The 12,356-nt window shown below is 42.2% G+C and overlaps 1 protein-coding gene across 8 annotated transcripts in view; it reads right to left on the minus strand.

Annotated features, from left to right (window-relative positions):
- Positions 1-12,356, minus strand: part of GBF1 (golgi brefeldin A resistant guanine nucleotide exchange factor 1) — a 132,375-nt gene that overhangs the window by 23,130 nt on the left and 96,889 nt on the right. For 7 of the 8 annotated variants that reach the window (XM_037064061.1, XM_037064058.1, XM_037064062.1 and 4 more), the window contains exons 4-8: positions 10,580-10,711; positions 4,718-4,836; positions 4,067-4,175; positions 3,500-3,560; positions 2,153-2,207 (exon numbers count right to left, since the gene is read on the minus strand). In XM_037064061.1, coding sequence (XP_036919956.1) covers positions 2,153-2,207; positions 3,500-3,560; positions 4,067-4,175; positions 4,718-4,836; positions 10,580-10,711 — 476 coding nt within the window. Of the gene's footprint in view, positions 1-1,336; positions 1,826-2,152; positions 2,208-3,499; positions 3,561-4,066; positions 4,176-4,717; positions 4,837-10,579; positions 10,712-12,356 lie in introns of those variants that run through there. The other variant, XM_037064063.1, reaches the window with a different exon arrangement.

Genomic DNA, 12,356 nt, shown 5'->3' on the forward strand with positions numbered 1-12,356 from the left:
TCTGGATCTACTTTTATGAGATATCCTTTCTCTCCAGGCAACCCCTCTTACCCATTTCAGGGGCTCTAAGTAGTCCTACTTCCACTGAGAAGCCAGTCACTCATTAAGATTCCTTCCCATGATAGAATCAGTCTTTCCTGTTTTCTTCTCTAGCCTCAGCAAAGATAGTTCCAACCTGATCATTTCAGTGAGTGTTCTCTGCCCCCTGGCTGGACTAGGGGCCAAAAGGCTGCCAGCGCTCACATATGTCTCAGTCCTTAAAAAGTATAGCTGTACTACCAGTTCTAAGGTCGTAAGGTGGGGACAGGGTGGGCAGTAGATGTTCACAGAACCCTTATCACCATATGCGTGTAATTGTATTTCCAAAGGACAGTATAAGTTTTATAAAAGGGGAGGTCCTAGATTAATAATCATGGCAAAATGCTGGGTAGCCAATGAAGAGACCTACAACTTGAGATTAGGCAAGCACACAAATGGAACCTGTGGCAACGCATGCAAAGAGAACATAGGCCTATGGACCACTCAGCTAGGTGTACACACATACGCACACTTCTTTTTATCTTCAATGACCTGGATGTCCAAAACCATATTGCTAGCATGCACACTACTGCGATAGATAGCCTAGAGACCCCATACCTTCTTCTCTCTCTCTTCCTTCTAAGGCAGGGCTATGGGTCTTAGAGTAATCTTTAGCTTGGACCTTTCCCTAAGCTCCTCTACATCTTGACTTTTAAAAGATAGAGAGCATCTTTGCAGATTCCAAAAATTTCCCAGTGCCCTGGGCTATTCTGGACCTGGCTCCTTTCCATTCATGTAGTTTTAAATGTTGGAGTGACCACTTTAATGGTAACACCCTCCCCACAAAAGACCCCAACTAGATGAACTACCCTTTCCCCCCAAACCCAGTTCAAGTGTTCAGATAGAGTTGGAGACTGTGCTTAAGCTCTCTATGCTACCTGTGAGACAGATAGCAGAAAAAGGGTAGAAGAGGGAAGGATCTTGCTTGGAGGTCCCTCATAGCTGCCCTAGAAATAGTAGATATGAAGCCTACGCATAATACATCAGTAGGACCCAGTGTCACTATCTGGGCTCACTATATGGTATACTACCAATTCAAGGATTCCTTCTGCCTCCAGGCAACTAGATGCCCCAGGAAAATGATCAACACTGCAAAGCTATAACTATATGCAACTCTTCCAAAGCCATGCTGTGTTACTAGGGAGGGGTAAGTATACTCTACACAATGGAAATGGAACCCAGATGTTACGTACAAAAAAGAAAATAAACACTTAAGTAAATAAATAAAAAGGGAGGAAGGAGGGAGAGGGAGAGAGACCTTGAGGTTCTTAAAGAGTAGTACCCTCTCTAACTGGTTCAAGGCTTTGGTCTGCTCCCCACTATTTAGCTCCAGTTTGTTGAGGAGACATGGAGAAATCTGTGAAAGACAGGCAAACGAGCGATTTAAACAGAGTGAAATAAACTCAGACACACGCCAACAGGGCACAGGGCAGGAATGGGGATGGATGGCAGGGGAGAGGGGAGGGTCAGGTGCATGCACCAAGCAGCCAAGGGTCATCTCCATGGGCAGAACCTCTTAGGGCCGAAAGCAGAATCTTCATGGGTGGCCTGTGAAGTCCAGGGCTTCTGTTCAAGATAGAAAGAGGCCATTCTTCTGACCACCATTCTTCTAGCAGTTTGAGAACCTTCTGGAGTCAGGCTTGATTTGCTTGTCAACAGAGACTAGCCCAAGCATGAGCCCAGTCCAATCCAGCATTTGGATGGGATTTGGGTCATAGACTCTCCAGGCCTCCTACCTGCTGACAAAGCTGGGCCTTGAGAAGACGGAAGGTCTTTCATCTTTATCAATATACATTTTTAGCCCAACCTGATGAGCCTCATCCAGTTTTTTAGGAAGGACTGGCTTACCAGCTTATGTAGTGGGCCAACAAGATAGGTTGGACAGAAAAGATTGGGGAAGGAGAGGTATCTGGGAAAGAATACATTTCTCACTAAAGTTGTGATAGCTATTTCTAGATTCTGAACAGACCTGTCTAAGCAAAAGTATGTTTTTGCTACGCAAGGATATCCAGGAAAATCCCCATAGCACTGACGTTGGGAGATCAAGGTTTGGATGATGAAACACAGGTCATACCTTCTTCATGTTGGTCCCCGCAAAGTTCTTGGGTTCTTCTTTAAACTGAGGTAACCTATAGTACAGAGAATCCCATGGACTATCAACAGGAATATTAACCAAACTCTCCCCTCCATGCCAACCACAGCCCAAAGATGCTCTGGAGCAGCCCAAGAGCATGCCTGCCTCTTAGAAACAGCAAGAAGGGAAGGAAGGGAGGAAACAGGCTAATTTCAACCTTTTCAGAGCTTCATCAAAGAGCTACAGGAATTGGGGAAGGTATGACACAGACACTTTCTTAAAAAGAAGGTAGTCATCAGGGCAAAGTAACTATGTGCCCTTGGAGTGTGGAGGCTCTTTTCATCCTTAAACTGACTGCTTCCTGTTTCACAGAGCAAGCAAGTATCGCTGAAAGCCACAAGATGGGGAGAGGGCAGTTCATCAAAACCCCAGGAGACTGGGCATGGAATGAGAAGTAAAAGGCAGGTTGAAGTTTCAAAACCAGGAAATTTGAACCAGAGAAGTAAGAAACTCTTTGCAGCAGAGTTCAGGGGCAGATTTAGTCTGTAGATAATAAGGATTATTATTTATAGATCTAAGAGCAAAAAGAAATCCCGGGAAGAGGCCTTTTTTAAAAAAACTTTTTTAGAGCAATTTTAGGTTCACAGCAAAATCAAGTGGAAGTTACACTGATTTCTCACATAACCCCTGTCCCACACTTGCACAACCTCTCCCATTCTCAATATCCCCTGAGGGGTGGGGGTGGGCTTTAAAGCCCTTACCTCAGCTCTTCTCACAGTCTATTGAAAGGAGGTGCAGGAAACAGAGTTAGGCATAGTACAAAAAGACCTCCTATGTCCTAAAGTTGAGGGCCTTAACTAGGTAACCAACAGTCTTGGTTTGCCTAAGACTGAAAGGTTTGAGGGTAATATGGGACTCACGGTGTTAAAATCAGAATAATCTGGGCAAACCAGGATTGCTGGTAACCCTAGCCTTGGTCTTTCCTCACAGAAATGGGGTTGAGCTCTAGGAACCTAGCAACCTGTTCTAGGCTCCCTTGATTCTGGCTTCCTCTCTGGGTTCCCTTTCCCAGCTGCTACCTATACAGAGGCAGACCAAAGTCTGGGAAACAGAATGAGGTCTGTCAGCCTAGATCAAATAACTCTCTGCCTCCTCCAGGGGCCAAGCTGGTTCCCTCCTCCTTCTCCCTTGATTGGTAACCCTGGGCCCAGAGAAATACCCCCATCCAAATTCCATTGGCCTCTCAGGTGGCTGTAGGGTTGGCCAGGTCCCTGAAGTGGCTGTGTGGAAGCAGGCAGGCTCAAGAGGCCTGGGCAGCAGGGCTGAAGCAAACAACAGCAGGTTTACCTTGTGAAGAGCAGCTGCACCATGTCTACGAGAGTGTGCTCTGCGGATTTTCTCAATAACTCTGCACAGGCAAAACAAATAACACAGGTGTCATTACTTGCCGTGCTATTATCAGGAGGCTTCTCAGAGCAGACTCCCCTCCAAACCTTGTTTACCAAGGATTATGCCAAACTTATTAAAACCAGCTCTATCCAGCACAACCTGGCAGCCATAACTTCACTGACCCACTAGGTGGCACTACTGAGTCAAAAAAGGGGTGCAAAGATGTGTTCTCAGAGGTTGTAGGTGGGCAATCCCAGAAACCCGAAGGGAAGGAGATTTGGTGCCTTGGCTGGGTTACTCAGAGATATATTCTAATTCTTGCCCTGGTACAATGGGCTAAGTTCTCTATTCTAGTTGCACAACAAACAGCCAAGTACAGACAGACTTCTAAACCCCTATAGTTTCACAAGATAGGTGATGGAGAAATCCCAAGTTTTCCATCTCTCTGGGTTCAGGGACAGCATCCTCTATGCATACTCACAATATCCCCAGAAATGGTGAAGGGCCCAATATTCAAGCACCTACCACTGAGCCTCATTTCAAAGCAGATCCGGAAGCAAGACTGCATAATCTCACATACAGATTCATTAGTCAGGTGGGCACCTACTGGCGTCAGCAAGAGAGTCCGCAGCACCTATCAGGAAGAAAGAGGAGATACTATGATAACTAAGGCAGGCAAGGTGAAGAAGGGTGTACCTGAGGGGGGCAAAGCTGCCTCCTCTTCCTCTACTCTCTTACAGAAGCACTTGGGGTGAGAAAGAGAGGTTAGCGAGAATGCTGACCTTACTTTTAGTCTGGCAGGGGGATGTCTCCAGAAGCTTGTCTTGGGAACTGTGTCTTTCCTCTGCATGACCCTGACACAATTCATCCTCCTTCCCAGCCCTAGCCCAAGAGCCCAACAGATGGATGGCGCAGATACAGGCTGCCAGAGGTACAAGTGTATTAAGGGCTTCCGGTATTTTGATATTGGTTCATTTAAAGCTTTTAATTATTTTCCTTACAAAGAGCTCTTACTTTGGGTACCTGAGCTGCTTGACTGGAAACAAAGTAGCTCCCTAAGCCCCAGTGGAGTCAAAACATAGCTTCACACTGCCCACAGACTACCAGATCGGGGTGAGGAGAGCCGGTGGCATCAGCTCCTGGCAGCTAGCCCGATTGCTCTTCCCCTCCATTTACCTGAAGGATTTTCATCAGGACAACCTCATCGCTGGCAGGATCCGTGCCCACAAAACGGGCGTGGGTGACAGCATCTGCCATGTTCTCCATGCCCTCTGCTGTGCCCTCATGAGTGGGATCTGCTCCAGTGAAAAAGGAAAGACTGACTAAATGATATGGAGAGGAGAGAGAAAAAGCAAGATATCCTGTCTAGGGACAGCTTTCAGAGACTGTGGTTTTCTCCTCTTCAATTTCATAACCTGTGGTTCCTTGAGCCACCTGAGAATTTTTGCCTACAAACGACTTAAATGAGCTCCTTAGCATAAACTCCACTGCGTAACAGAGTGGTTCTCAAACTTAAGCATATATCACATCACTTGGAGGGTCTGCTAATAATACAAATTGCTGGACCCACTTTCAGTATGTTTGAGTTAGCAGGTCTAGAGCGAGGCCTGAGAATCTGCATTAGTAACAAGATCCCAGGTGACACTAACACTGCTGGTCAAGGGATCACACTTTGGTAATCACTGGTGTAAAGCTACTCATTTCATAGAAAAGGGGCCTGGAAATATGAGTTTTGGGCCTAGGGCAAGGACTGAGTAGGGCAAGACCTTTGAATGCCAAGGTATCAGCCTTTCTCTTCTCATGTGTTCTTCTACACATCCATCTCTGGTTGTTTGTGGAGTTTTATGTTCATATGCCACCGAGGTAGGGAAGTAGAGGGAAGAAATGGACAGTCCCTGCTGCCAATGCTCATATTTGGGTGCCACATTACATCAAATCAGAGACCTCTTCATTCTTATGTAAAACAATATGACACAGAGCAAGAATCCTGTTTGACCAGCTTAACTAAACAGGCCTTAGGAGAGAAAAGGATCAAATTTAACAGGACTGGGAGCTGGCTACTCGGAGAATAGGAGGGAGGGAGAATTTTAACAGTGAATAGGAAAAAGGGAGAAGCTAGAGGTCAGACAACCTGCACAAGGCTAGAACCTAACACAAATGCTGCCAAGAGGGGAACTGCTTTACTCATATGTTAAATATCCACAAGGAAGAGCCACAGAAGTGGCCTCCCTTCTACAAGGGTCCTCAGAACTATCTGGATTGTCTTTAAAAAGGGGAGCACAAGTAGGGAAAGAGGGGGTAGGGACATGATGAAGCTTTTTGAATGACAGAAGTGGCTTTAGAGGTAGCATGGTATAATGCAGGAGCACCTTCTAGTTTTAAGTGGTGGGGATTTTAAGAAATTCTTAACATTTTCTTTTTCCTGTTACCTGAAATTAGTAGAGTTCTTGATCCCAAAGCTCAGGGAATGGCTGAGAAACTAGAACATTTCTCTTGCAACAATAAGCCAGAAGACTTTCCTTAATTGTGAGCTGTTATCTTTTCTGTCTCGGTTGGTCTCTGACACTTAGACTGTTTTGGTCCTATTTATTGGGTTTGCCAAAAAGTCTATATGGCTTTTTTCTGTACGATAAAAGACCCATTTTTCATTTTCATCAATAACTTGGTTGATTTGGATATTTTGAGTATGTCGGCTACCTCTTCTGTGGTATAACACTGATTGTTCTCAATTAATGTCTTGATTTGATCGCTATCAACTTCAACTGGTCTACCCAACCATGGAGCACCGTCCAGCGAGAAATCTCCAACACCAAACTTGGCAAACCACTTCCGACACACTAGATCAGTCACAGCACCTTTTCCATACACTGTACAAATCTTTCTTTCGCATTTCAGTTGCATTTTTACCTTTCTTGAAATACTAAAGCATAATATGCCAAAAATGTTGAGTATTTTCTTCCATCTTCAATATTAAATGGCCACAAAAAATTCACCAATTTTTATAAGTTTTTAAAAAAAAATACACGCTGATATGATGGCTGTCACAGTATGATCTAACAAAATTGTTCTGAATGAAGTTAAAGACAATTAAGTACTATTAGAGTCATCTTATGGAAAAAAAACAAACCAAATTTTTTGGTCAACCCTATACAAAATGCCTCTACTCAGCATTAGGAGTGGCTACTTTAGAGGCCATGCAAAAGGAACCCAATTTCATGATGATGGTGAACCAGCTCCTTCCAGTCACCTCAACTCTCCTTGTTTCTCCCAATTAACATAGAACATCCTACAGAGGCATAACTTGCCTTACTATATTTCTCTTCATTGCACTTCACATATGTTGCATTTTGTAGAAAGGCAAGACCCTCCACCAGCAAAAAGATTACGACTCACTTCATTGCAGTGGTCTGGAACTGAACACAGTATCTCTCAAGGCTCTTGCTGGAATCTTCTCTCTCAGCCCTGCCTGACAGTCCTTTTTCAGCCTTCCAGAGACCTTTCCTGGACAGGAAATCCAGGTCCGTCTCACTGTTGCATGGGGTTTCCGAGCTCAGTGAATGACAGTCTTGTTCCCATTGCACAAGGCTCCTGAGGGCCCACTTCTTCCCCTCCTTCAAGTATCTTTCTTATTAAAGTAATTTAAGGTCTACCAAATCTTTTGGTAGCTCTTATTCTCTGAGCTTGAATGAAATAGCAAAGTTAATTTTCTAAAAAGGCAAATAAGAGTGACAGGTCTTTAGAGCCATGTGCATGGCCTACCAGCAAGCCAGGCAATCAATGCCACAAATCCTGGTTGGGCAGCTGTGTGGAGCCAAATGAAAAGTTGGTTCTTGGAGTAAAACCTAAAATAATCCTAAGAAGGCTTAGGCCATAGGATGGAGGTGTAGGGGGTAGTTTCTTTTAGAAAGACACCTCAAACAAAGTAGTGTTTGGCTTGGGCTCACTTAGCAGACCTTAGAATTGGTCTGCTACCCCCCAGGACCCCTTAGAATGTCCTTTCTTGGCCACTCTGGAGCACACTAATCTCATCTCCTTTGCATTCTGGCTTTCATACACTCCTTCCTGCTCCTTTTCTCATGCCCACTGCAATCACCACCTCCAGCATTTTCTTTTCCCACCACAGGAAACTCCAATGACCAGCTGGCTTGAGGTCTCCAATGACCAGCTTGTCTGCCAAGTCCAGGAAGGGGAAAGTGTTACATCAACAGGACAACAGAGGGAAAAGACACAGAGGGCAGCTGCTGGAGGCTGTGAAGAGAGATGACCTGCAGGTGGTGCTCAGGACAAGGCTGGAAGTAGCTGGGCCTGATTTTGGCTTAGGAAAAGTACCAAGCTAGGACCAGGGGTCTGGAGAAGCTGGTGTACCTACTCAGAAACTAGCTGGTACCCAGGATTCCTGTTCAGGAGGTATTCAGGAATACCTCAGCCAAGCAAACCCAACTTTCTCGAAAAGATAAACAGTTTTCTTGCTCTAAACTGAAGGCCCTTTTTCTCTCTGGCCAGCTTCTGTCTGAGTGCCTCTTTTCTAGTCTCCCTACTTAGAACAAAGACAGCTGCCTGTTTCTATGTTCCTTACCCTTGCACAAGGGCTGTCAATAGGGGAAAAGAAATTCAGGGTCCTGAGAGACAAGACCAACTAAAAAGGAATCCAAAAGAGACACCCTAAACAAATTCGGAGATAAACAATAGACAGGATAAAATATTCAGGCTACATTGGAAAAAATATTTGTAGTACTGATAGAGGCAATGGGTTAGTATCCCCACTATGCAAAAACCTCCTATAAATTGATAAGAAAAACTCAGTAAAAAATAGGCAAAAGAGAAGAAATTCAAATGTTCAACCTGAAGGAAATAAAAACAACCAAATACCAGTTCTCACCCACCAAATTAGCACAAATAAAGCATACTGATAGTATTCAGTGCTGGTGACAGTGTGGGGAAATGGGAACACTCCAACATCACTGTTGGAAGTGCGAATGCTGTAATCTTTTGGGAAAGTAACCTGGTAGTATCTATGAAAATGTAGTAAGCACCTGGCCTTTTAATCCAGAAATTTCAAGTGTAGGAATGTCATACAAAAGGAAAATTAATAAATAGGATATATAAACAAGGATTTATTTCAGCATTTATAATGGCTCAAAATAGGAAACAACCTGAAGAGTAAGTATTAGTCAATAAGACAATGATTGAATGGACTGTATTATATTTGTACTATGGAAATTATATGGCTACTGAAAAGAAAAAATTTGATTCAGGGGCTGAGGAAAAGAGAAAATGGCATATTACTGCTTAATGATTAGAGGGGTTTTGGAGTGAAAAAGTTTAGGAAATAGATGGTACTGATGGTTGCACAACATTGTGAACGTAATTAATGCCACTTAATAATATACTTAAAATGATTTTAAAATGACAGTCTTTTGACTGTCATTGTATTTTGTATTAAAATATATACAATAAATACTTCTTTGTATTTTTTGTCTTAAAATATATACAATATTATATTGTATATATTTTAAGACAAAAAATATACAAATTTCCAACTGCAAAAGTAATAGGTTCTGGGGATGTAATGTACAGCCTGGTTCACTATAGTCAACAATGCTGTATATTGTATTTGAAAGAAGCTAAGACAGATCTTAAAAGTTCCTGTCATAAGAACAAATTTGTAATTATATGAGGTGATAAATATTAACTAAATTTATTGTGGTAATCATTTCACAATGTATGCATATATCAGATCCTTACGTTGTATACCTTAAACTAATACAATGCTATATGTCAGTTATCTCAATAAAACCAAGGGGGGGGGGATCAGATAGACAACTATATAGTGCACATTTTTCTAAGTTAATACTATTAAGTAAAAAGAGATATGTAGCACATAATCCTACTTTATTTTTATTTTATTTATTTATTTTTAAAATTTTATTTATCTTCAGAGGGAAGAGGAGAGAGGGAGAGAAATATCAATGTATGGGCCCTGGCTGGTGTAGCTCAGTGGATTGAGCGTGGGCCTGCGAACCACACTATTGTGGTTCGATTCCCAATCAGGGCACATGCCTGGGTTGCAGGCCAGTTCCCAGTATGAGAGGCAACCATACATTGATATTTCTCTCCTTCTCTCCTTCCCTTCCCCTCTAAAAATAAAAAAATTAAAAATTAAACAAAAAGAAATATCAATGTATGGTTGCCTCTCGTGGGTCCCCTGCTGGGAACTGGCCTGCAACCCAGGCATGTGCCCTGACTGAGAATTGAACCGCAATCCTCTGGTTCCCAGGCCTGCGTTCAATCCACTGAGCTACACCAGCCAGGGCAATTTTTGTTTTGTTTTTTAAATGGTACTCTGTATTTTTATAGATTTAAAATTTTTTATTTTTATTTTTAGAGAGAAGGGAAGGGAGGGAGAAAGAGGTGGAGAGAAACATCAATGCGTGGTTACCCTTTATGTGACCCCCTACTGGGGACCTGGCCCACAACTCAGGCATGTGCCCTGACTGGGAAATGAATGGGAAACCTGTTGGTTCACAGGCCAGCACTCAATCCACTGAGCAATACCAGCCTGGGCTATTCTCTATATATTTATACACATGTAGAGACAGGTATAGAAAGATTCAAACCAGTCTATTAACATTATTTACCTAAAGAAGAAGTAGCATTGAGAAAGACAGAAAAAAAGTCCATTAAATTTTCTTTTAGATACCTCTTATTATTTATCTTCTTTAAATAAGCAAGCATTACATTTAAAAAATAACTTTAAAAAGAAACCAAACCAAACCGCCTATGGCACCCACCATATCCTTCGCTCCCTCCAAAGCCTAAATAAATTAAGAGTCCCAAGAAACCTCCTTCCTTCCCACCCTGCAAAACCTGAGTCAATTAGCATGACGAGCAATCAATACTCCTATTTTTCTTCTACAAGGAAGCAGATGACTGAGAAAAGAACTTTCCAGTATCACCAGCTCATTGCCTAAAGCCTGACCAGCCCAGGAAAGGCAGGAAATGAAGTGCTGCAGTCATCCAAAAAGCCAGAGTTCTCACCTATAAGCGCATAGGACAGGAACTTGTTGACGGAGGTGAGCGCCAGTCCAGTGATAGGGCCAGTGGTATCTTCAGAGCGAATCACTTCCAGAAATGGACGAAGGAACACATTGGGCTCAACTTCTGAGAGTTCTGCAAGAAAAGAAACAGGAATGAACAGGAGCCATAGACTGTAAAGCTAAACCCTAGAAAAAGGTCCTTTCTATCTGTGTCATGAGGCTCCAGTTCTTCACTGCTGGATCAAACTCCCTCCCTCTGTTTTACCTTGAGTGAAATCAGACACGGTATCATTTAATTTGTAAAAATTTTAGTATGTAGATCTAAAAGATTAAAAAGCTTAAGAAACCAGAGTATTATTATCATGGTTTAAAAATTATCAATAAAATGACAGCGGACTTTATGTTATGTATATAATACAACAATTAAAAAATAACAGTTATTTAATATCATCAAATATTGCTGGGTCAATTTTTCATTGCTGAGTCCATTTCCACACTCACCCTCCCTAGTGATATGCAGGTAAACCTCATTTTGGGTACAGCTAATGTGGTCAAAGAGATTCCACGGTGAGCTTCCTGTCTTTGTTTTCTGCTGTTATGATCCCAGTCACTTCTCTGAGAGATAGAGAATGTAGTGCCTCCCAGGAAGGTGAGGGGTAATGCTGAGGTTTATAGAACCTTGCTAAAAAAAAAAAAAAAAAACACAAACAAACAAAAAACCTAAAAAGAACAAAAGGCTGCACAGCACCTAACTAGGGAGGCGGTTTGTAATTTTAAGGTCCTAACAATCCTTCAGCTTTCTTTCTGCCTAGAGCAAGCAGAGGGCTAACTGCCCAGAGATGAAGGACAATTCATAATCTTTATTTTACAGATAAGAAAAGCAAGGCTCAGATAAAAATACATGATTGGCCCCAAATTACACAGCTGATAAAAAGCAAAGCTGGGACTTGAACTTAGCCTATACAGTATATGGTTCCCAAACTTGTACAACCATTACATGTGTTCTACCTAATTAACAGCATATACTCCTGAATTTAGAAGGTCTTGCTCCCTATCCTACTTTGCCCACAGTTTAATTAGTTTTTCTAGAGTATGCTATGCTTTTATCGTTCAGAGTCCAGCCTTTTGGAAAGGCTTCGCAAATAGGCCACAAAGATTTAGGGACAAGATCAAGGCTGCTCACCTTTAGAGACAAAAGGAAGCTAGCTTTCCTAAGCACCTTCATTTTCATGTAAATACAGGGAGCTTCCCACTTAATTCCTACTACCACCCACCCCTGGGTAAACATTCCCTGGGCCCCGGCTGCTTCTTAGATTAATGCTTTAATTAATTGGCAGGTTGAATAGCATTTTCCAAGCTTGTCTGCACAGTGATCACATCAGCTGTATAAAACCTGCTTCTTATCCCCCACTAGCCCCACCTAGAGCTGTTCAATTTGCAGGGGGAAAAAAAAAAACAGAGAAAAACCTTTGTGTGTCAGGAGACAGAGGATTGAGATGTAAAGAATAGAAATATTTGGAAAAACCAAAAATTATAAAATATTTTTATCTTAATAGTTTTAACATCTTAAATACTTTTTAAAAAGCACATTAAAACATTTGAAATCATCTAGTGTTGCTGCTTTAGGAACACAACTGCATTACATACAATTTGGTCTGTCATTCAAGAAATGGTCATACAAAGGGTAGACCCCAAAATCCAGAATTTATTTATAAAAAATTACGTATTTATTCTTACATGTTCCACACTTCAGTCACCTTCAAAGTACTCGCCATTTG

This window comes from Sturnira hondurensis, unplaced genomic scaffold (genome assembly GCF_014824575.4).
Source record: "Sturnira hondurensis isolate 20B ecotype Veracruz unplaced genomic scaffold, ASM1482457v3 Scaffold0014854, whole genome shotgun sequence".
NCBI lineage: Eukaryota > Metazoa > Chordata > Mammalia > Chiroptera > Phyllostomidae > Sturnira > Sturnira hondurensis.